Source organism: Erpetoichthys calabaricus, chromosome 3, assembly GCF_900747795.2.
Source record: "Erpetoichthys calabaricus chromosome 3, fErpCal1.3, whole genome shotgun sequence".
In the NCBI taxonomy this organism is placed as follows: Eukaryota; Metazoa; Chordata; class Cladistia; order Polypteriformes; family Polypteridae; genus Erpetoichthys; species Erpetoichthys calabaricus.
Genome location: NC_041396.2, coordinates 259,960,596 through 259,986,043, shown reverse-complemented (window position 1 = coordinate 259,986,043; position 25,448 = coordinate 259,960,596). Strand labels below are relative to the sequence as shown.

The 25,448-nt window shown below is 38.2% G+C and overlaps 1 protein-coding gene across 1 annotated transcript in view; it reads left to right on the top strand.

Moving 5' to 3' along the window:
- trappc14 (trafficking protein particle complex subunit 14) overlaps positions 1-24,833 on the top strand; it is a 69,804-nt gene extending 44,971 nt beyond the window's left edge. The window contains exons 6-11 of the mRNA XM_028798133.2: positions 3,332-3,479; positions 7,994-8,076; positions 8,157-8,320; positions 9,099-9,253; positions 11,725-11,918; positions 21,893-24,833. Coding sequence (XP_028653966.1) covers positions 3,332-3,479; positions 7,994-8,076; positions 8,157-8,320; positions 9,099-9,253; positions 11,725-11,918; positions 21,893-22,046 — 898 coding nt within the window. The 3' untranslated portion in view covers positions 22,047-24,833. The remainder of the gene's footprint in view (positions 1-3,331; positions 3,480-7,993; positions 8,077-8,156; positions 8,321-9,098; positions 9,254-11,724; positions 11,919-21,892) is intronic.
- Positions 24,834-25,448: the final 615 nt, after the last annotated feature.

Sequence of the window (25,448 nt, the reverse complement as noted above, 5' to 3'; positions counted from 1 at the left end):
AGAAAAAAAATCCAAACCTACATGGCCCTGTGTGAAAAAGTAATTGCCCCCTTGTTAAAAAATAACCTAACTGTGGTGTATCACACCTGAGTTCAATTTCCGTAGCCACCCCCAGGCCTGATTACTGCCACACCTGTTTCAATCAAGAAATCACTTAAATAGGAGCTGCCTGACACAGAGAAGTAGACCAAAAGCACCTCAAAAGCTAGACATCATGCCAAGATCCACAGAAATTCAGGAACAAATGAGAACAGAAGTAATTGAGATCTATCAGTCTGGTAAAGGTTATAAAGCCATTTCTAAAGCTTTGGGACTCCAGCGAACCACAGTGAGAGCCATTATCCACAAATGGCAAAAACATGGAACAGTGGTGAACTTTCCCAGGAGTGGCCGGCCGACCAAAATTACCCCAAGAGCGCAGAGACGACTCATCCGAGAGGTCACAAAAGACCCCAGGACAACGTCTAAAGAACTGCAGGCCTCACTTGCCTCAATTAAGGTCAGTGTTCACGACTCCACCATAAGAAAGAGACTGGGCAAAAACGGCCTGCATGGCAGATTTCCAAGACGCAAACCACTGTTAAGCAAAAAGAACATTAGGGCTCGTCTCAATTTTGCTAAGAAACATCTCAATGATTGCCAAGACTTTTGGGAAAATACCTTGTGGACTGATGAGACAAAAGTTGAACTTTTTGGAAGGCAAATGTCCCGTTACATCTGGCGTAAAAGGAACACAGCATTTCAGAAAAAGAACATCATACCAACAGTAAAATATGGTGGTGGTAGTGTGATGGTCTGGGGTTGTTTTGCTGCTTCAGGACCTGGAAGGCTTGCTGTGATAGATGGAACCATGAATTCTACTGTCTACCAAAAAATCCTGAAGGAGAATGTCCGGCCATCTGTTCGTCAACTCAAGCTGAAGCGATCTTGGGTGCTGCAACAGGACAATGACCCAAAACACACCAGCAAATCCACCTCTGAATGGCTGAAGAAAAACAAAATGAAGACTTTGGAGTGGCCTAGTCAAAGTCCTGACCTGAATCCAATTGAGATGCTATGGCATGACCTTAAAAAGGCGGTTCATGCTAGAAAACCCTCAAATAAAGCTGAATTACAACAATTTTGCAAAGATGAGTGGGCCAAAATTCCTCCAGAGCGCTGTAAAAGACTCATTGCAAGTTATCGCAAACGCTTGATTGCAGTTATTGCTGCTAAGGGTGGCCCAACCAGTTATTAGGTTCAGGGGGCAATTACTTTTTCACACAGGGCCATGTAGGTTTGGATTTTTTTTTCTCCCTAAATAATAAAAACCACCATTTTACAAACTGCATTTTGTGTTTACTTGTGTTATATTTGACTAATGGTTAAATGTGTTTGATGATCAGAAACATTTTGTGTGACAAACATGCAAAAGAATAAGAAATCAGGAAGGGGGCAAATAGTTTTTCACACCACTGTATATATATGTATATGTATATATATGTTTATGTGTGTGTGTGTATATTATATATATAAAAGACAGCAACACTCATAACAATGACAACACAATTACATTGACAATCATGTTACGTTATTTTTAAAATGTTTCCTTTTTTTTTTTTTCATAACCTCTTTAACACACTACTTCTCCGCTGCGAAGCGCGGGTATTTTGCTAGTTTATAACATATATGCACAAAGTGACTGATAAATACTACAGTATATTTAATACATAAGACTGAGAGTCCCGTGAAGACATTGAAAATATATAACTGAAGCAGTTCTAATACAAACGGTATAACACTTTTACCCTCCAAACAGTATAACGCAACACATGTCCTCTAAATTTGGGATTTCAGTTTCAAGTGGATGTGTGTGTAATTAAAGTGCATAGATAGAAACTATTGACTCCAAATTAAACTGCAACTAGGGTTGCCAGATATCCCTTATATACGGGACATGTCCCATATTTGATAATTTTGTCCCCTGTCCCGTACTGACCTTTCAGGGACACCCGAATGTCCCGTATTTAGTTCATTTTCAAATTTCGTAATAAAATATATTTTTACTACCTTCATACGGTACTTAGTTGTAACTTTATAAGTAATTATACTTTCTTTTCTCAGATTCTCTTGATGAAAATAATCCAAATGTAACAAGGATACTTGTTCAGTTGCTATGGTTGGCTGAGGACAGCGACACTCTTACCGTTTTGCTCTCCAGCCGCACTGCTGTGCAGTTCTGTATCAGCATTGCAACATTCAGTGACTGTCAACAAAGTGTGTTGTTACTACTTGCCACAGCCCACTTTTTTTCTTACTGCCTGTATTAAATAATAATATTTCTCTGTTGTCTGTATTAAATAAATATTTTTAAATGATTTCACTTTTACATAATTTTTTTTAGCTTGTGTTAAATAATTTTCAAATGATTTTACTTTTGTTTTCCTCATAACCCATTAAAATCCTTGCTTTATGTTTTTAACTTATGTCTCTACTTTTATATAATATATTGGTCTGGGTGTGTAGGGGGCATGCATAGCTGCAACAGTTAAAGATACAATCATGCAACACACATAGAAAGTGCCTGTCAAAGGGTATGGAGATGTGGCTGAATTCCTTTTAACTTGTACTTGTCTTTAGGAAAGTATTGTTGATATAAAGTTTACAGTCATGACTAAAAGAGCCAAACAGTACCATATTAAAAAAACACATTGGCCTTGAGATAGAAGACTTAGGTTGTTTTTATGGATGAAAATTATTTCTGTATTTTTCCTCTGTTTGGAGAGCGTCCTGTCTCAGCAGTGATGCAAAAGAGGAAGGAACAGTATCTAGAAAATGTGGTGGTTGAATATGACACCATCCACACCATGACTTTCCTTTTGTCTGTCTGTTAAACCCACTATTGACTCGCCTTTTGTTGCCTGATCAAATTGGAGAGAGTGCTAAGACTCCAAAGGTACATTTATTTGTATATGTATTATTTTCTGCATCTTTAAAATATCTGCATTAATACTAGATATACATTATAAATACATGTAATTAATGATATTGTACTTGCATGTGTGTGAGTATCTTTGTGTTCCCTAGTTACATTTTAAATAAGACCAGGTAAAGATAGAAAGTGGTAACAGAGCGTTGACATATTATCTATACAGCAGTATGGAGGGTCAGTGTCAAAAAATGGCATAGAATGACATTGTACTTTGGTAAACACAGAAAGGAAAGCTTTTGAGATGGTGTATTTTGAGAATACAATATACAGTTTGCTGCAGTTAGAGGAGAACAAGAATGGATTGAAACTGGCTCTTAAATTAAAAAAAAAATCTCTTCTTTGTAATCTGTTTCTGAATAGCCATCAGTCAGGTGATGTGGCCATGGCATCCTTCTACAGAGTGGACAGCCTTTCTAGTGGTCTTCCTACCACACTCAGTGCCCTGGAGGAGCATAACTTCCTTTTTAAACTTCAGGTTAATGAACGGCCACAGGAGGACGTAAAAGAGGTAATCACAATCATTGTTATTTGCTATTATGGAGTTAGAAATGAGTAGAGAGTGGACTGGTTTTGCAAATGAGTGTATTTTCCCTTCTTTCAGTTGCTTTGTCTTACAGAATATTCCCCCTGAATTGTGGACATCTATCACATATCATTATTTTATGTGTTCATATTTTGTATTAAATCTCCCTACCTTCTCTTTCATTTTGAATTGCTTAGGTCTACATTTACTTTATTTTCTACCCAACTGTTCTACCACATCCTCATTGATGCTGTCTCTACTGTACTCTGAATATGTTTTAATATGTTTAGTATGGTGACAGTTGCCTTGAATAAAAGCATCAGCCAAATAAGCAAATGTAATGCAATAACATTTGTTGTTTCTTAAAAATGTTTTATTTATTTTTGGTTCTCCCATTTATTTAAATCATCTTCTGTTACAGTTTGTTGTTACATACACTTGTACTGTTATTGTTGTAAAGCACTATGTGGGGGCACAATATGTAAAAAGCACCATGTCATATAGATAGATTAATTGTAAAATAGTTACTTTTGTATGCTCAAATTTCCCTGTGATTGCACTTTTCTATAGAGGACGCAGTCACTATTTATCAGGTGTGACATCATTTGTGTTTAGAGTAGGCTACATGAATCCATATTGTTTGGACCCCATTTTTATTATCCTTATCCAAGATGAGGGTGATATCAGTAGAGAGTTGGATTTCTGTATGTCTGACATGAAAGAATTAAAAAAGGTGAAATCATATCAATCACTACGGCCAAATTGCATTTACCTCATGTGCGTAAATCATCTGTTGATTAGGAATTATTTCTAAACTAATGGAAACAATTTTTATAGATCCAAAGAAAAAAGTATATTGATTGTAGTAGCAGACATAGATTATAGACACAAAAAACATTCACTGGGGATCAGACAATGGACTGAGTTTTGCCTATGTGGAGTTTACACATTTTCACCATATCTTCATGGGAATTCTCCAGTTTCTCTAATTTTCTTTCAGCATCCCAAAGTTGTATGTTAGTTTAATTGGCAACTCAAATTAAGTGGATAGCGTCATGATTCACTTTTAAATAAATATTCTGAAGTTACTCTGCAAAGAGTTCGGTGTATACATATTTATTTATTCAGCTGATCCGCTGGAGTGCTGCAATTGAACTCTCCACACTATTTTTGCAACTCTTAACTAGACAAAGAGATTCCTAGGATTATATAGACCTATATAAGAAAGACCCCTGGCAAGCAGTAAATCATCCTATAGACTGGAAAGTTACTAGGAAAGTTGGAAACTTAAGATAGATAGATACTTTATTAATCCCAAGGGGAAATTCACATTCTCCAGCAGCAGCATACTGATACAAAAAACAATATTAAATTAATAATAATAATACATGTTATCTATATAGCACCTTTCCCACGCTCAGGCTACATCATGTTTTAGGTCAGGCTAAAAAGACCTCCTGTGTTCTATAACAGCAATATAGATGAGTATGCATATGTATAAACCTGATTATCTATGTTTGTAAAATGCAAAGATGACTCACTCACTCACCAACCAACAACATTCTATTACCCATTTAGTTAAAAAGCTGAAATTTGGGAGAATTATAAATCTAGAATAGTAGATATCTACTATGAGAGGACATTTCGATAATCAATATTTAGTCTTGAAAAACACCACTTCAATAGAAAAACCTGGAAATCTAAAAAATGCTTTTACTGATTAGACTGAAAATTGGTGATGTGTATAGAAAAAAGAATTAGCTGACCCATGTTTTTTATTTATTAATTTAATATCTGTTCATAATAATACTGCACCGAGTATGTTACAGTAGCACACCATGTCCTTTTCTTGGCCTCAGTGCTGAGACCAAGTCAGGACAGACACAGTGCCACTGTGTCTTTCCAGCTTATGCAAATGGAGACCTCCAGCAGAAGGGATGGGAGAGGCACACAAAGAGCTGCACTGACTATAGGATGGACAAATAAGTTAAGAAGGAACAACACATGGCAAGTAACATGGCAGGAAGAGTAAGCAGGAAGAAAGTTTGACAAAGCGCAAGTAAGACATGGTTAGCAAGCGTGCTTTAAAACTGGAGTCCAAGTTCCAGCTATTGTGACCGTGAGCCTAGTTGCAAAGAGGTCACTATAATACACTTACAGGGACAAAACAAACCCAAAATTAAAAACTTTCAAATCATTGCACGGGCCTTGTAAATCTTCAGCCAGACAGCATCATTGCTGTTTGTAATAAGTTAAAGTAAAACATGATTCAGTTGTACAACTTTATTGTCTATGACTTTTGGGGTAAAGTCCTCTGAGAATAGTTGTTGATTCCCTGACCAAGTATTGGAAAAAGCAGATTCAGAAAGTGGAATTTTGCAACCTCAAATCACAAAATTAACTACAGAAATGGGTGTTTTTAATCTGAAACAAATATGTTTTGAAAATATATTATTGAAAAGCAAAGCTACTATTACCATGCCCATCTATTCATCATTCTTTGCAAACAAGGGTTAAATTTTACCCATCCATATATTTCAGGTCTGAATAAAATAAAAAGACGTCTATGAAATTTAAGAGAGTACAGCTTACTGTTCGCTCCTTTATTCATGTCAAAAAATAGAAGGATTAAATTTTCAATTTTCACTGTTTATTTGGTCAGCTGTGGTGGCCAACTGGCATGCACTTGGCTGGGTTCCACGTAATTCTTTCCATAAACAAACTAATTTCTGATTGGTGATTCATTTTACCCACAAAACAGTAGACAGTATTTGATTAATATGTATTAAGTGAAATGAGCATGTCCAGTATGCTTGTTATACAATACCCACTACTGTTTATGTAACAGAATCCAACTTCCTTTCCATTCTAAAGCCTCTTGGTATGACAAATCTTAGCTGGTGGAGCTCAAAGTCAAAAATGGCTGGCACCAACTTCCAATCCTGGTTCCCGGTTGCTAGGTCCACTGCCTCAGAGTATATTTTGACTGCCACGGTCTTTCCTGTGTTGGTATCAGCTGACGACTTGTGCGGTGGTCCTGTTTACGTTTGAATGTAGAGTGCTGAAAGAAAAGAACTATTATACAAAACAGATCAGTTTGGGCTATTCTAGTTTAAAAGGATCAAGAAAACATGCTTCAATCTAGTCTCTATTTTGCACATTTTTTTTTTTCAGTTTGGAAAATAATGATCTATTCTTCACTAGATGGTTTGTTTTGAAGTACACACTGAATATACTAATTACTGTGTTGTTGCCACATGTACAGATTAATAAGACCGCTGCACAAATGGGAGTTGACTAGTCTGTCTTTACAGAGAAATGTAGTTTCATTTTTTTTTCTCAAAGAAAAGGTCAAAATTAAACAAATGATTCAATAAATTAAAAAATACAGCATAATAACCAAGGATCGATATTTCAAATCCTTCTCAGTGCTGTTTAAGGGAGCACTCTGCCAATATACGTATATAAATTCTCATAACCATAACTTTAGTCAAGGTAGTGCTTACCACTTATGCCAAAGTGCTTCTCTAATGACACTGGAGTGGCCCAGTACATTTATTAAGGGTACAATGTTTGAAAAAGTGCTAGCAATTATATAGCAGAGCTATGGAATTTTAATTTTTCATGGTAATTTAAAGTAGCATCCGCACTTGAGATGGTAGAGGTCCGAGTTTAGGCAATTGGATAAAAGACACTAACTAGCTACCTAGCAGTGAAAGAGTTATGTCACAAAGAAAGATAAAACAAATATGTTAAAATTGCATACTTTACAAACACAAGTGGAAACGGAGAACCACAAGAAATAAGGGAGTATAAATTAAAAAGAATTGAAATGAAGTAGCAAACCTATAAATATATTGTGAACAAAAACTTTGTACCGTAGATCTGTTCCTCGGCTTAATATTATATAGTGCAGAGATTCCCAAGCTATGGGCCATGGCCACAGCGGCATTGAAGGTGACAATCGCGTCAAATTCACAGCGGCTCAGTTCAACCAGGAGGAAAAACAATGATGATCGCACTTGATTCATCCAACACTTTGTGATTGAGTGGAAAAAGCAACCCCACCCCACCCATTTAATGATTGCACTCAAATCATCAAGGCAGACTACCTCACTCCCCCCACTCACACGATCACATTCAATTCATGGAAGGGGAACCACTCCGGTGGGTCACACACATACTGGCATGTGAAAAACTGGTGTATGACTCGACAGAGGATGGGAAACACTAATATAATGCCTTTCAATTATGTCTGTCTTATATGCCACCGTTAACAGCAGTTTTATTATACAATGCCTTTCTTATCTTTCAGTCGTAGTGAATTTCATATCCATGGTCAGGTAGTTGTTGTTTGAGTGTTGTTTTTGTTTTGCCTTAACTTGGTGTAACCCTTAGAAGGAAACCTCAGCACTGCATCTAAGGATTCTGCTATTTACATTGTTAAAGAAGTATAATATTTCATGTCTATCTTATCAACTCTTTGGTTTACTTTGCAGGGTCTTGAAGTTCCTCTGGTTGCAGTGCTCCAGTGGTCTACACCAAAACTGCCCTTTACCAACTTCATTTACACACATTACAGGTAGGTGCAGTTGTGATAATGGCTGTCTTTATTCAATACATTTTTTTTATAATAATGTTCTTTGTTTTGTTGTACCTCAGGTTACCTAGTGTTCGCCTCGACCGCCCTCGCTTTGTGATGATGGCATCCTGTGAGTCTCCAGTGGCAGTAAGGCAGAGATTCCAAGTCCAGTATACTTTGCTCAACAATTTACAGGACTTCCTGGCAGTAAGGCTGGTGTGGACCCCTGAAAGTGCCATCACTGGTAAGGGTTTTAGTGCTGTGTAGTAAAGAAAATGGAATTGTGATGTTGTCAGAAGAAAGTAAAATAACATACTCAATGTCTGCTTCTGTTTTGAAATAGATATTGAATTCAGTAATCACTGGTTTACCAAACAGCTCAGAGTTGTAGAAGTAGCAGTAGTCACATTGTCAGGTGTATAGAGTACAGTAAAATTCTTAGTTGTTTGTCCAACCAATATGCAACATATCAATATTCTCCAACACCATGATAAGCAAATTGTATTAAAAAACATAACTTCATTTATGAAATAGTGAACACAAGTCAGCTTGCATGATGTATATCCCTTGTGTCTTTTCAGTTACTCTGCCAGGTTCTGAAATCTTCTTGAACCTAGAGGAATAAAACTATTAAAGTTAACAAAGGATTTATCTTTACATACATGTCATCACCTTTAACACTGTTCATTAATTTGTAAAAGTATTGACTAAGAGGATAAGGATATAGGTTCAAGCAGCCTATTTTAGATTTTCCAGAGTTTATATTTTATAAGTGGCACTCAAATTCCTGGAAGTCATCTAGCAGGAGATTAAGAAAGGAAACCCAAGATTCTCTGTTAAATTGTTTACTGTATAAGACACAGTGTTTAGGATATCATTGGGTGCTGGCTGTTACTTTAACTTGAGTGGTGCCATTGGGTTGTTTGTAAAAAGCGTAATATAAAACGCAGCACTGCATGATGAGATGAGTTTGACGGTAGCTTGTTTATGTGTGACATACTTAACCATTCTGTGTTCTGTAGGAAAACTGCATTCGCAAGAAGAATCTCGAGCCTCTGAAGCTGCACTCAATGCTGTTGTGTGCCACACACCACTCAGTAATTTGGGCTACTGCAGGAAAGGAAGCACTCTCACTTTCAATGTGGCATTCCAGATACTGCGGGCAGGTCTATTTGAGGTAAGGAAGCACTGCCGCTATAGTGAGATCTGTCTGACTGTTTTTCATGTCACCATATTGTCAGGGAAGTATTGTTCCCAATTAAAAAAAAACAACAACATTTCAAAGCTACAGCAGAGGCAAGGTAGAAGCCGGCCCTGAACATGGCTATAACTCCATTGCAGGGGCCACTCTCACAGACAAACCCACTGGCTCAATTTTGAATCACTGATTAGATGTGGGAGAATAGCCAGAGTACCCATCAGAACACCAATGAAGACATGGGGAGAATGTGAAAAATCCACATAGATAATTACCAAGTACAGGTTTCAAAATCTGAGAGTTAGATGATTAAGGCAGCAGTGTCAACTACTGCAGTACTGTACGGTTCCTTTCTTTTAAAGGCAATAAAATAATATTGCTTAAATGAGACCCTCATGTAGGCAGTGTGAAATTGTGCCTAAGGCTTTGGACTTTGGACTTCAAACCTTGAGCTTGTTGGTACAAATCCAACTGCTGATACTGTGTGACCATGGGCAAGCCATTTTACTGCCTGTGCTCCATCTCGGAAAAACAAAAAGAAATGGAACTAATTTTACATCAAATGTTGTAAGTTGGCTTAAATAAAAGCGTCCCCCAAAAAATTCAATAATAAACCAAAATAGATTTACCTAGGGCTCCGGTATTGACCTCCTAATTCTATATTGCTATAGTCATTGCCAGCACAGATGTTTTAATTTTAATAATAGTATCAGTAAAGAAGGGAGGCACAGTGGCAGCACTGCTGCCTTACAGCACAGAGACCAAGAGTTATGTCCTAGAGGCTGCCTATTGGAGTCTACATGTTATTCCTGTGCCCACATGGTTTTCCTCCAGGTGCTAAGGCTGTAAGGATAGGTGGATTGGCATTACTAAATTGGCTGCTGATATGTGTGTGTGTGTGTGTGTGTGTGTGTGTGTGTGTGTGTGTGTGTGTGTGTGTGTGTGTGTGTGTGTGTGTGTGTGTGTGTGTGTGTGTTTCACCCTGTAATGGACTGGCTCCCTGTCAAGGGATTATTCTTGCCGTGTGCCCCATGCTTGCTGGGATAGGCTAAAATGTTGCCATGGTCATGCTTTGGCTAAGCAGGCTTAGAAAATAGATGGATGCATGGATCATTAAAGTAGTAAACATTAGGCCATTTCTGTTTGATTCATTACTTTTTTACTTTTTTTTGATGGCTGTTGAACCTGTTCTGTCACTCCTTAGACAAGTTATTTTGAATGTTCTGATACTTGTAGAAATTATGTTTATATAAATTGAGTATCCCTAATCCCTTATCCAAAATGCATGGGACCCAAAGTATTATGGATTTTGATATTTTTAGATTTTGAGATATTTGCATCTTCCAAAATTAGCCGCCATTGTCCATGTACTTGGAACTGTCAGGGTTTCAGCAGGAGAACAAAAGACTTGACACTATGAGAAATCTAAAAGGTGGGCCGGATTTACAAGTTTTTTCGTAGGCTCTGGTAATTCTAGTGTTAAGCTCCTGTAATCTTCTCCCCCTCAACTGCTTGCTGTTTGTCCTTCTATCAGGTTAACTTTTCTCTATCTGCTCTTTTAACATTGAGTTCCTCTTATTCCTTACTTAAAACCTCTCCACTCGCACTGTTTGTACTCTTTCATAGTAATAAACCCTTACACTGTCGCCCTCGTAACTGCTCTACTTTTCTGATAGCTAACTGTTCAGTGTAGAAAAACTCGCTTACTGAATATCCGCTGCTAGTTAATTTCTTATTGTCTTGCCTGCTCCTACAGTTGCTTGAGCCTTAACGCTAGCCATCTGCATACGTTCCACACTGCGGAGCCATTCTCTTTACTGTTTTGAAGTCAGCTGCTGCCTTTTTTCTCAGTAAAAAATCGTTGTTTCTGTTACTTGCTACAATGCCAGTTATTTACTTACACCTTGCTGATGCTAGTTTGAATACAAATAGCAAGTAAGTGTTCAAAATGCTTCCCAAAACACACAGCTGCTTTTGCTTCTGTGCAGGTGAAAAGTCAGGCAAAAAAACATTCTACAGAGAAAAAAAGCTTAAAAATATAAAACTTCCTGCTTGTAAACGGCAACCAAAACACAAATTTTCAGGAGCAAAATGTATTTTTTAAATAACTCTCCCACCACAGAAAACAGCAACTCTCAGCCACTTCCTCTCCATTTGCAAGGATGAAGTCTGCACATCAGTATGTCTCCAATCAGAGTCTCAGTTTCAAAAACCACAGCAGGTGTCCTCATTAACCTGTCTCCCCTCTTCTAACTGACATCAAAATGTATGGCTGTCCATTTCACAAACCTAACTATTCAAAGATGTCTGTCACATTTCCATTTTCCCTTACTTTGAAGTTCCAGGTTTATTAAACAAGATAATTTTGCCTGCTGACTGTAGTTTGACTATCCTTGTCTTAGAAATGTAGAGTGTAATGTGTCAAACATTTTGTTTTCTTTTCTCCATAGTTAAGTCAGCATATGAAGTTAAAATTGCAGTTTACAGCCTCTGTCTCAAACCCACCTCCAGAAGCACGTCCACTTTCACGCAAGAACAGCCCTAGCAGCCCAGCGGTCAGAGACTTGATGGAGAGACATCAAGCAAGCTTGGGACGATCCCAGTCATTCAGCCACCAGCAGCCGTCACGCTCTCATCTCATGAGGTAACTATGCAAAGATTGATAAACACACCTATCTGGGTATGCACCACTTAACAGCCACATATGGTTCTGGCCAGATGGTTGTAAAGCGATTTAGTTGTTAAACAGACCCTCAGATATTACGGTATGTACTGGTACATATAGTATCAGTATATACTGTATACACATACTGTATATACAGTACTGTACACTGCTTAACATCACAGTTCTTATAATAAAATCACAACAGTAACAAATAACATATAAAATATGAACACAATAAAAATAATACATTAATATACACTACTGTAATAATAATTAAAAGAGAGGTTTTGATAAAGAAAGAGAGGACTTTTGTTATTAAATCCTAACTTACTCTTAATGAAGCTGAAGTTTTTATGCATGTGAAGGCAACTGTAGTATATGGTATTGTACTCTTCCAGATAAAGTGCCAGTATGTACAGGTACAAATGTCTTGGATAATGCTCACATTTATTTGTATAAATTTGAATACAAATTGCCGGTGAAAAAGTTGTATTTAATTTTAAACTTCATTCACTACAAAACATGAATTGTATAATCTGAACTTTATTTATTTTCACATTTTAATTTTTCCTTACTTTTTTTTTCTCGAATATACGGAGCTAATAAATCTTTGAGGTACAATATTCCCCCTCGGCTAAAGCGGTATCTTTCGTACAGAATTTCCTCCGGGAGCAATAAAGGATCTTGCCGATCGCGCAAAACCCTCTCTATATGAAATTCTCTTTGTATAATTTGTGCACCAATATCAATTGGTCGCTCATTCATGAACGGCGAAGCCCTGACTGGATGACTTCCACGCACCGTCACTGATTACGTGTGTAAACTAATCCTTGTTTACGTAGAACAAACCTGCTCCGAGCAGGTTTGCGGATTTGGATGTGTTGCTATGACAACACTTCCAGCAAGAGTTTCGAAAAACTGACAGATCCAGGATCAGGCCAAATCGTCAACAATTACATCCGGCTAAGCGAGTAATCCACGTACGAAAAATACCCCCAAGGTCTGTTACTTTACTTTGTTTCTTGGAAGCACTTGTAGGACTTATGGGCATTTAGAGACCATGAGGCACTGAAATAGCTGCAGCCAGCTAGAGAGGATATTACTGTGACTGTGTTTGTTTAAATGCTGCTGACCATATGGCATGCAGATTGCTATGTAGTTGTCCTTACCTCCACAGTGTCTGGTTTGGGATGCTAGTCGATTCTGTCATTATGGCAAGCACTTATTAGCCAGAAAGATGTTAAACAGTGTATGTCTGTATATGTACAGTATATGCTCACCTCTATATAATAATCAGCATTTCTTTAATACTAGTTTGTTTTAAGTTTTTGCAAATCTCAGAACATTTCCAAAGACACTTTTGTAGCAGTCTAACAGTTTTCTAGCAGATTGTCATCTCAAACACAAGACAAGAAGCTAAATATTTCAAAGATTTTATTTAAAACCTGTCATTTTGGGTAAGGTGCTTTGTCAAGGATTTCTTTGCTTTTAGGCAACTGACATCATTCTAATGTTACATAAGAAGTTGGCTGTAATGAGGCATTTTATCTCACTTGAAAACAAAAAGAGTGTTGGTTCTCATCAGACAAAACATAGTCTACTTCACTGATAATGATAGAAGCTTATACCACCAAAACTACTACAGTGATCCCTCACTATATCGCGCTTCGACTTTCGCAGCTTCACTCTATCACGGATTTTATATGTAAGCATATTTAAATATATAACGCGGATTTTTTGCTGGTTCGCGGATTTCTGAGGACAATGGGTCTTTTAATTTCTGGTACATGCTTCCTCAGTTGGCTTGCCCAGTTGATTTCATACAAGGGACGCTATTGGCAGATGGCTGAGAAGCTACCCAACTTACTTTCTCTCTCTCTCTCTCTCTTGCGCTGACTTTCTCTGATCCTGACGTAGGGGGTGTGAGCAGGGGGGCTGTTCACACACCTAGACGATACGGACGTTCGTCTAAAAATGCTGAAAGATTATCTTCACGTTGCTACCTTCTGTGTGCAGCTGCTTCGTGAAATGACATGCTGCACGGTGCTTCGCATACTTAAAAGCTCAAAGGGCACGTATTGATTTTTGACTTTGTTTTTCTCTGTCTCTCTCTCTCTCTCTCTCTCTCTCTCTCTCTCTCTCTCTCTCCCTGCTCCTGACAGAGGGGGTGTGAGCTGCCGCCTTCAACAGCTTTGTACCGGCGGTGCTTCGCATACTTAAAAGCCAAACAGCCCTATTGATTTGTTTGCTTTCCTCTCTGTTTCCTTTGAAGAGGAAGATATGTTTGCATTCTTTTAATTGTGAGACAGAACTGTCATCTCTGTCTTGACATGGAGCACAGTTAAAACTTTTGAAAAAGAGACAAATGTTTGTTTGCAGTGTTTGAATAACGTTCCTGTCTCTCTACAACCTCCTGTGTTTCTGCGCAAATCTGTGACCCAAGCATGACAATATAAAAATAACCATATAAACATATGGTTTCTACTTCGTAGATTTTCTTATTTCGCGGGTGGCTCTGGAACGCAACCCCCGCGATGGAGGAGGGATTACTGTATACAAATAGACTGTTCCTACAAATCTTTTGTGAAGAAGAAATCTCAATCTTAAAAGCCTTGCAATGTTGTACGAATTTCAGGATTATCATAATAATAATAATAATAATTAATTACATTTATATAGCACTTTTCTCAGTACTCAAAGTGCTATCCACACAGGGGTGACACTACTTGGAGACATTTAAAAAATTTTGACTTAATTTTCAGTATTCCAGCTGCAGTGCACATTGGTATGGTTGCTTCATTTGTCAAAAGATATCTCCTTAATGCTCTGTCTAGAGTTGAGTTTTGAGAAAATGTCATTATCTTATAGTTTCACTCTGCATCTCTCTCCATTTCTGATAGAATTATTGTAATCACCATATTCCAGAGTTCCAAGGTTATTATAGTTTTGCCTTTTTATATTAGTTTTTATTTCTAGATTTTTTTCTGTCCTTACTCAGAAATTCAGTTTAGTTTTAGTTTTCCTTCATTGTGTATTTTTAGTTTTAGTTTAGTTTTATTTTACAAAGACATTTCTATTTTTTTTTATATATATATTCGTTTCAGTTTTAGTTTTAGTAATTATAGTATGGTTAAAGAGCTACTGTGGAGTTTAGTTTTTGTTTCACAATGAGACAGAACTGTACACTTAACGGGTTTGGATGTAATGAGTTTAATGTTAGTTGGAGCTTACTACACAACACACTTTACTATTTGGTTTTGTTTTTGTCTGATAAAAACAAGTATAACCATAACCAGGTACTGAATATGAACAATTTTACACAATTATATATATATATTTTAAAACATTTTCTATGTCATTTGTGCTGAACAAATCTGTGCTGACTGTTGGCACTTTTTTCTTTTCCTTTTATTGCCCAGAATGGGCCAATTTGTAATGAAATCTAGGTGAATTTTTAAGGTGTGAGGGTTTTTACTCTTAAATGTCTACAGGACACAACATATCCTGCTCCAACAACAATGTGCTTATAATGAATGCCTTCAATATTGCATTAAAAAATCTCCCATACTGGGCTTTGTTATTTTCTACCGGCCATATTGATCTCTGATTCCATCTCAGGCACAAACAATTTATAGACTGAATTTTGCACCTGCAGGGCTGAAAAGATATAAAAAAAAATAAAAAGAGATTCTACTGTGTTCCGACAGGTGTGATCATGAAAATCACGGGGGCTAAGGAAGAACAGGGCTGTTAGGCTTGAATCAGTGTGCAGACCCCACCTAGCTATATTGAGGGAAACAAAGAAAAAGAAGCATGTAGTGTGAAGGTTCGGGGCAGTGAGACTTGAGTAGCCCACCATAAGAACAGTAAACCCATAATGAGCAGAGTAATAGCAGGTAATAAGAGTATGGACAGGCATAAAATGACAGAGACAGCATCTGAGATTAAGAACAATATATACATTATCTAAACCTGTTTATCCAGAGCAGGATCGCAGGAACCTGGAGACTACCCAAGCAGGTTTGGATGTAAGGCAGGAAAAATCTTTGGTATGCAATACGTAGGGATATGGCTGATGTTAAGAACAAAATGAATATGATATTTCAACTATCTGTTTAGAGAGAGAGAGAGAGAGAAGCATTGAAAAAATGGGGGCAGATATTTTAAAACATAAATCTGCTACTGGATTATGTTCACCATATCAGGTGTTGTTAGCTGTGAATATGAACTAAAAAACGTAAATTAATACATATAGAATAAATAAAAAAACAAATTAGTATGTTTAGCTTTTCATCACTTGGCAGACTCTCTTCGCCTACCTACCTATAGTTCAGTAGAGACATTGCCAACTCGGGAATTTTACAAGGTTTGTATCGCTTTGTTGTTAAACAATGTTTTTAAAGCAAAAGTGATTGGTCAGTAACAATATGCTGATCTTGTATGATGACCTTGTCAGTCTCTCCATCAGTGCCATTTTATTTTCAAAAATCGGGAGTGGTCTCCCCTAGACTTTCTCGTGTACTCAGATATGGGGATGGATATTTGAGGAGTAAATCACAAGACAATGATTATATTATTTACATAAAAGAACCTTCTACAACAAATCAAATTAATAATATATTGAACAATTATTATGAAAGTAAACTTGAATAAATCGGACTCTGTAGCTGCATGAATAAAAAACAAAAATGCGTATGTGTTCAGGTAAAGTACCACTTCCGGTTAATGGATGTGGCCCAAAAGTTAATACATACATACAATTCTGGTGTAACGACCACATGCCAAATTTCATCCATCTATCTAGTTGCATTGTTGAGATATCGTGTTAACACACACACACACAGGCATAATTCCGAGGTCAAATTTTTTTCATGATTACTATACAGTACTTTCTCTATACTTCGTGTGTGAAATGGCAGGTGAATTACTGTCAACAAAAAGCAGGCACCTGAGAAATAAACTGAAACGTTACTCACTCGTGATTTTTCTGTCCATACAATGAAGTTTTTGTTGACCAGCACATTCCAATTTCAGGCATTTGAATTACATCTTGATATACAAGAAGCGCAAACAAAGGTGGCGCGTAAATCGCTTTCTATTCCACCGGCTTTACACGCGTATTCAGCTTGCTCTGTCACTGCAAATGCTGTGTGAACACCCACCCTCTGTCACCAGCTGCCATTCACTGGATCAATACATACGGGCGGCTCGTAGTGGATGACTTTCAGTTTTAGAGTTAAAAGTTATGAGGGTTAAAAACTAACAGCAAGAATATTCATTCAAAAAAGACAGCTAAAATTATGTTTAGTAAATTATTTTATTTCAGTTAGTCTTTCCAGCTACTTTATTAGTTTTGTTTAGTTTCAGTTTTTCATTTAGGTTTTGTTAATTATTTTATTTCAGTTAATGAAAATGTTTTAATAATAGTTTCAGTTTTGATTTTAGTTTTCGTTAACTATGATAACCTTGCAGAGTTCTTCCCCCTAGTGAGGTGTCAATTCTGCTCTTCTTCCACCAGCATGAGGTAATCACTCAGTCCTATACGACATAGTATGTGTATTCTTTATGATTTTAAAAACATGTATGAAGAGTCTCGGTATTGTGTGATTACACACTCACTTTCTCCCCAGAATATTTGCATGATGGAGGACACCGTGAGCTGGCTGACGTTAGACAGTAGCCTCTGTATAGCTCTGCTATTGTAAGGCCATGGCTGATTACATGGCTCACAGTTATGGACCTCTCACTCACTTTGCTGTCTTCTGCCAACTTCACTGTTCTGCTTTCTTGCTGTCACCATAATACCATGCATCCGTACTCCTGGCCCACTTGCATCAGCACACAGTTGCCCCTATACGTTGTGTTTTTTGGAGGTTTCCTGCATGGTCAGCAGTTGTGGCAGTTCTGTCGCACATTTGCTGGTACAGTAAGCGTGTCTGACAATTCGTAGTTCATGAATTGCAACTGTATAGCTGAATGGACAATGTGGCATTCTTTGATGTGAGAAAGTCTCTATTGTAGTGGAATTCATTATTCACCTGCCATGCAAATGATTATTTTCTCAGACGCTACCACAATACCACAACTTTGCAATTTATGAAGTAGGTATGTCCTCCCTACAAGGAAAAATACAAGTGAACCTAAATGCTTGAATGTGGATGGAGCCTTGCTTATAAGACTTCTAACATTAGTTGTTTTCATCACCCCAGTTAACAAATAATAATTGTTCTCAGTGCCTTTTGGTATTCAAATACCATAATAATAAAAAAAAAAACTACCACCTTAAAATGCAAAAAAAATAAATAAATAAAAATAATCTCAGCACATTTACTGTGTAAGTGTATCGGTGAAGTATCCCAGTGAAAAATATTGTGATACTACACTATGTTAGTTTTGTGGCATATCTGATTCACTGTTATTTTGGTCAGGTTTTCCTGTGCATAAATGTGTTCAATAAATACATTAAAAGATATTACTTTTTGTGTTTTATTTAATTAGATTTACTTTTATCAGTAGAACTTAACTAAAGAACCGGTCCCATTTTGATTCAAATTATATCAAAATTCCTAACAGCTGTAAAGGTTTCTTTGTTTCTCACTGTCTAATCGAGATATGAAGCTCCCAGTGACGTTCATAGCTGAATAAACGATTTACTTTTTTAACCTTATTACTAGGGGGCTCTGCCCACTGCTTTCTTCGCTCGCCAACCCCTGAGGCAGGTGTTGGCTGCCCACTATCTCGTGTCGGGGTGCTCCTCCATTACAGAAAACAATTGTATTTAAACAGCAGGTACATAGAAGAGTATGTGGGACACAGGAGGAAGATGGCTTGGTCCTTAGTTATTATAGATAAAAAATCAGTTACTTGAGTATTTCAAATACCATGGCTATTTTGAATACCAATGAATAATAAAACGTAGTAAAAAGTAAAAGTAAATGTAAAAAAGAAAAACGTAATAAAAAGCAAATAAATTAAATTACATTAACACCTCATTAAAAACCAATATTATTAATTAATTTATCCTCTAACTTACATTCTATAAACGTTGCTTTTTTAGATTTTTGGTTTGCATATTGTTTGGGATATTTTTCTTTTTCTCATTTATTCTTTTTGTTCTTGATTGTTATTATATTCAGCTCTTTTCTTTTGTTTGTTTTTCTTTTTTTCGACACTCATTATCCGCTCTTGCCACTGTTTTCTGTTGCCATCTAAAGTTCAACGTTCTTGTATCAATAATTTGCTTTTCTGCCTTGCCATTATAACCGACTGTGTTGAAGGGTGAGTTAGCAGCACTGAGAGTGTCACGGGGTGGTATGGAGGGAGGATGTAGGAGGTGTAGTAGGAGTAACGATTGGGTGATCGGTTTGGAGGAGAGTGGTCACGGCTAAATAATGTGGACAGGACAGAAAACTTTTTAATACAAAAGAGAGATGTGAATTCACTCCTCTTTTCTGCCACATTATAAGGCTTAATGCTGTGGAATGAAACTGATTAATGGGATTCTTGTCAGCAGTTATTGTCTTGCACTTTGTGGATGGGTGTGCTGAATAGGCAGGGTAAGGTCTGGACATTCTGTATGTACAGCGCAGATTATATCAGAGAAACGTTGTTAACAGCAGTGTTTCTCAGCCAGTGGGTTGTGACCTAAATGTAGGTCGCTGGATGATAATCATAGGTCATCATCTTAAGTGTATAAAAAAAAAAGAAAAGCAGCCATCTCTTTAATGTTTAGTGGGCTGCAGATTGCAGTTCTGCACATAGTCAGAGGGACATTTTGCTTCTGCATACTGGAGAATCAAAACAACTGACACAAGTACAGTTTCATGCAGACAATAACGTTATATGACGCACACTTAATTAAGAAAGCCAGCAAACACAGAGAAGTACTTCATGTGCCCCGTAGTATTTCCAGTTCCATATCAGCCTCACAAGATAACATCCCAAACACCTGAACCAAACAGGAATGTTAAAAGAACATACAAGCCAGATTTTCTAAGATTGTAGATTTACGTTTATCGTGAAGTGTGGTGAGCAATGGCCATTGTGCATTATCTGCAGTGTGGTACTACAAAACGTAATCATGAAGTCTTACAGACTATAAGGACATTCTAGCATGATTGTACAACAAGTCAGCAGGAACTTTGGCCATTGTTTTATTTGCTGACGACACTGCTATCGTGGGCTGCATCAGGAGTGGGCAGGAGGAGGAGTATAGAAACCTCATCAAGGACTTTGTTAAATGGTGCGACTTAAACCACCTACAACTGAACACCAGCAAAACCAAGGAACTGGTGGTGGATTTTAGGAGACCCAGGCCCCTCATGGACCCTGTGATCATCAGAGGTGACTGTGTGCAGAGGGTGCAGACCTATAAATACCTGGGAGTGCAGCTGGACGATAAATTGGACTGGACTGCCAATACTGATTCTCTGTGCAAGAAAGGACAGAGCCGCCTGTACTTCCTTAGAAGACTGGCATCCTTCAACATCTGCAGTAAGATGCTGCAGATGTTCTATCAGATGGTTGTGGCGAGTGCCCTCTTCTACACAGTGGTGTGCTGGGGAGGCAGCATTAAGAAGAAGGATGCCTCACGCCTGGACAAACTGGTGAGGAAGGCAGGCTCAATTGTTGGCATAGAGCTGGACGGTTTGACATCCGTAGCAGAGCAACGGGCACTCAGCAGGCTCCTATCAATTATGGAGAATCCACTACATCCATTAAACAGTGTCATCTCCAGACAAAGGAGCAGTTTCAGCGACAGACTGCTGTCACTGTCCTGCTCCACTGACAGACTGAGAAGATCATTCCTCCCCCAAACTATGCGACTCTTCAATTCCACCAGAGGGGGTAAACGTTGAACATTATTCAAGTTATTGTCTGTTTTTTTACGTGCATTTTTTATTACTCTTTAATTTAATATTTTTTGCTGCTGGAGTATGTGAATTTCCCCCTGGGATTAATAAAGTATCTATCTATCTATCTATCTATCTATCTATCTATCTATCTATCTATCTATCTATCTATCTATCTATCTATCTATCTATCTATCTATCTATCTATCTATCTATCTATCAATCAATCATTGAATTGCCAAATATTTGTAGGCAGTGTGGTGTAGTGCTTAAGGCTTTGGACTTCAAACCCTGATGTTGTGGGTTCGACACTGTGTGGCCATGAGCAAGACACTTGACCCAACTGTGCTCCAATTGGAAAACCAAAAAGAAATGTAACCTGTTAAGCATAAATGTTGTACGTCACCTTGGATAAAGGCATCAACCAAATAAGTTTATGTAATTGTAATATAATAAAACTCTAAACTATTTCAAAACTTGCCTTGTGCAATAGGTAAACACACTGAAATCCTCAATAAGTCAGCCAGCAGCAGACTAAAACATATTCCGCTCTGCACTCTCTTTGCTTACTGCTGATTTTGAGAAACTTGTGAAAATCAGACGAGCCCAGGTTATGTATTAAATTTGATTCAGCATTACACATTGGTGTGTCGAGTTGTGATCCATGAGTACCATACTTATTTTCTCTATCATGTACGCTGTAGTTAAATGCAGAGTATGCATTTAATATTTTTGTTAATGTTTGCCATTCAGTGGTAAATGTTGTCTAGTTTACCTTAAAATTACTGCTAATAAAGTGCCATCACTCAACAGAAATGGATAAAACTCGGTCCCAAGGCCAAAAAGGTTGGGAACCACTGGTGTAGAGCACTCATGACACATTCTTATAAAGATGCTGCCTGTTCATTTGAAGCACTTATTTACTTTGTAAGATTCATTCTTCAAAATTACAAAGTATAATAAGAAACAATCTGTCTTGGCCACCGTACACAAAAGTAAGCATGAAACCGACATTGTATGGTGTGTTTGAATGACCACATATTGTTGTAAACACACAGTGCAGAGCAGTTTTCTCTCAAATTGTCTTTGTTCTTTCCTTAGGACTGGCAGCGTAATGGAGCGCCGAGCAATCACCCCTCCAGTGTCGTCACCCATTGGCCGACCGCTGTACCATCCTCCTGAAAAGGCCGTCCTTTCCCTGGATAAAATTGCCAAGCGAGAGTGCAAGGTTCTGGTAGTGGATCCTGTGAAATAATTACTGTAGGAGAGCCAAACAAGCCTGGGGTCAAGTCAAGAAGCTAATGAACTGCTGCTTTTGCCAGGGGTACCTGCTTGAGGAGATAGGGTGAAATGGACTTGGAAGGCAAAAAGCAGTAATTTCTTTTTAAACAATGTTTTAACTTGTTCTGACGGCCATATGCTGAATACCCAATACTTTCCATTTGAATTTAGAGTAATGCTGCAGAGCAAAGTAATCATGATCACCAGAGGCTTTCTTGTGCATTATAGGACAGTCTAAGCCTCTCACAAAGTTGTATTCACGTCAAGTGTTTGCACTCACTCACTGCATCCCAGGCTTTTGCAGTATGGTGTTGAGGAGGATGGGGATGGAGGCAGTGTCGGCCGTTTCAGCAGAGCTTGCAGCCCATTCACAGTGCTTTAGAATCTGAGGCTCCATTTCTACTGTTACCTTAAACTAGAAGCAGGCCTTCTTGTCCCTATCCAAGCTTCAAATGGTGGTCAAATTTTAAGCATTTCAGTACATGTTAAGCTGTGCTTCCTTGTTACTTCCACCACCTAAAAGAAAGCTGACAGACCAGCCACAATGGCACTGGACAGATGTATTGGTACTGTATTGTCCTGCAGCCCGGAACTGGGCCTCTACAAGTATTAAAACGGCATCAGGGTTGTGAGAGATCTGGAGCCAAGTAGCCACAAACAAGACTGGACTTCTAGAAATCTGTAGGTGGACACAGAGTAGCAGGGTGCAGATTGTCTGTTGTCCTCTCCTCTCCTCGCAAATAAGTTGTGATGCTTTGGTGTCCAGTTTTTGCTCTCTTTGTTTTGTGTTATGTGTTTTTTTAACATGTTTATTTAGTTTATCTTGCAGTTGTCTGGTACAAACTGTAAGAATTAATGCACCTTGGTGACAGGCTGCCTAGTCGCTAAAGGATTTTACTGTTTTCATGGTTACTGAACTTGAATATATCATGTTCCATGTTTACATTTCAACTGTAGATTTCTTGTAGACGTGGACAAATGGAGGGCTTCTGCAAGCCCTCAGAAACACACATTCTGAGACCCATGAGCACTCCTAACACAGCCTGTTTTTTCTTCAGTTATGTTGTTTTCTGCTCAGGTTCCTACACCAGAGTTAATTGAGGTCTGGGGTCCGTTTGTTTATACACGTGTGGGATCCAAAAACTGGAAATGTATTTAAAGATTATAAAGTAGGAAGGATTTTTGTACTGCTCAATGCATCATTAAGTCAAATCAGTTTTCTGTGACTACTGCTGACCCACATCCTTCACTGCTGTGTACACAATTCCGAAGCCCACATGTTAACTCTTTATTACCGCTTAACTCAAGATCTTTATTCTGAGGTCTAATGTCTGATTGACTCCATCTTATTTCTGAAGACCTCCCCTACACCTGAAGCCCATCTTGTGACCCTGTTCCATTTTTGCCCCAAAGCCCAGTGTGACTGCACTGATTGTCCACTTATAAAGCCACGTTTATAATGTTTTCTGTCACACACGCACACACACATCCAGTTCTCTGTTTCTGCATGCCCACTGACTGCGCCTGACCTCTCACTCCCCCTTCTCTCAATTCACTGCATCCACATTGTTCTGCTATCAGAAAATCTCTGTCCCATTTCTCAAGGCTGATGTGTAAATCTCCGCTCTCTTTATAGAGTTCAGGCCCAGTATGACTGCACTCGTTAATCTGAAGCCGACAGACAAACCATACTCCGTCCCATTTCCGAGACCCCATCTCTAAACTGTTGCCTCCCCCCTACTCTTGACGCTCAGTATCTGACTCCAGTGTATTCATACTCTAAGTGCCCAGAGAGTGTGGACTTTGTATTCTAAAATCCACTTTGAAGGTCCTGTCATCTTATTGCATCTCTTCTCTCTTAAGAGGACCATGTCATAAGACTCGCCTGGTTGCAAGAATTATGACCCCCGGTGTGATTTCACTCTGTTCTTTATTTTGGGACTAACCTGACACACACAGTTCCCCCCCCCCCCCCCCCCCCCCCCCCCCCCCATTCTGGACCTCCAGTAGTGGGGTTCATTATCAGTCTTCAGCAGAGATTTCAATACTGTGCACTGCTGCGGTGTAAGTCTCTATGTACCCTTCCTCCAAGTCCATGTTTGGCCACATCACTGGGTGCCATCCTCTGCTCAGTCCGCCATTGTAGTTTGCACTCCAGATTCTCTAAGAGTCGAGCATGTTCTTGTAATATAAAAGGTGCCAGTCTAGCTGACCTCTGCCTGAAATACAAGGGTCCTAACTGTAGCTTTGTTTACACGATGCTGTCAGATGTCACCAACCTGCATTTCCTTTACTGAGCCACATTTCTTTTACATTATTAAGTCATTTCCTTTACTGAGCCACATTTCTTTTACATTATTAAGTCTGTCGTGTTTTTCAGTTCATGTCTGATTTTATTTTGCTCTACTGTAAAAGTTGGTGGACCAGGCAGCTGTTTTAGGGCCAATTTACTTACTTACACATTTACATAGGAAAAATGCTGCCATTTACAAAAAAGTTTTTCATTTTGTGAATTTATTTTTTAATTTTTGGAATTTATTTTAATTTTTTGTCTTTTAAGCACTTTATTTGAGTTTTAATTTATTTAATACTGTGATATTTTAAAAGTTATTTTAAAGTCTTAACTGCTGTGTAGCTTTTGTCAGATGCACTGGATGCCCTCACAGTGACTGGATATGCATGAATCATGGGAAATTCAGCATTTCTCCTGCTAATTGGTTTACTCGAGGAATGGTTTAATAAACCTGATGAGGAAAGAGAAGTGGTAACGTAACCTTTTCTGTTCATTTTTGGTGTTTTTTCTTTTATTTTCTTTCTTCTATCCATTGTACTGATTTCTGGGGTGGTGTGACCCTCTTTTGGAGGAAGTTTATCCTTCACACCTAAATCATTGACGAACTGAGTGTCGTGCAGGCTAGAACTTTGATTAAACAAATGACAACTTAAACATTTGGCTTACAAAAAAAATTGTACTACAGTAATCCCTCGCTACTTTGTGGTTCACTTTTCGCGGATTCACGACTTTGCGGATTTTATATGTAAGCATATCTAAATATATAATGCGGATTTTTCGCTGCTTCTCGGGTTTCTGCAGACAATGGGTCTTTTTACTTCTGGTATTTGCTTCCTAAGTTGGTTTGCCCAGTTGATTTCATACAAGAGATGCTATTGGCGGATGGCTGAGAAGCTACCCAATCAGAGCACGCAGTTAAGTTCCTGTGTGCTGCTGATTGGCTCAGCGACGGAGTGTTGCATTAACCAGGAAGTCTCATCTCACTCATTCAGCATTAACGTGATACTGCTTCAGGGGCCGTGTCCAAGCGCCAACAGAAGATGCAAATGATTGCAGAAAAGGTAAAAGTTTTGGATATGTTGA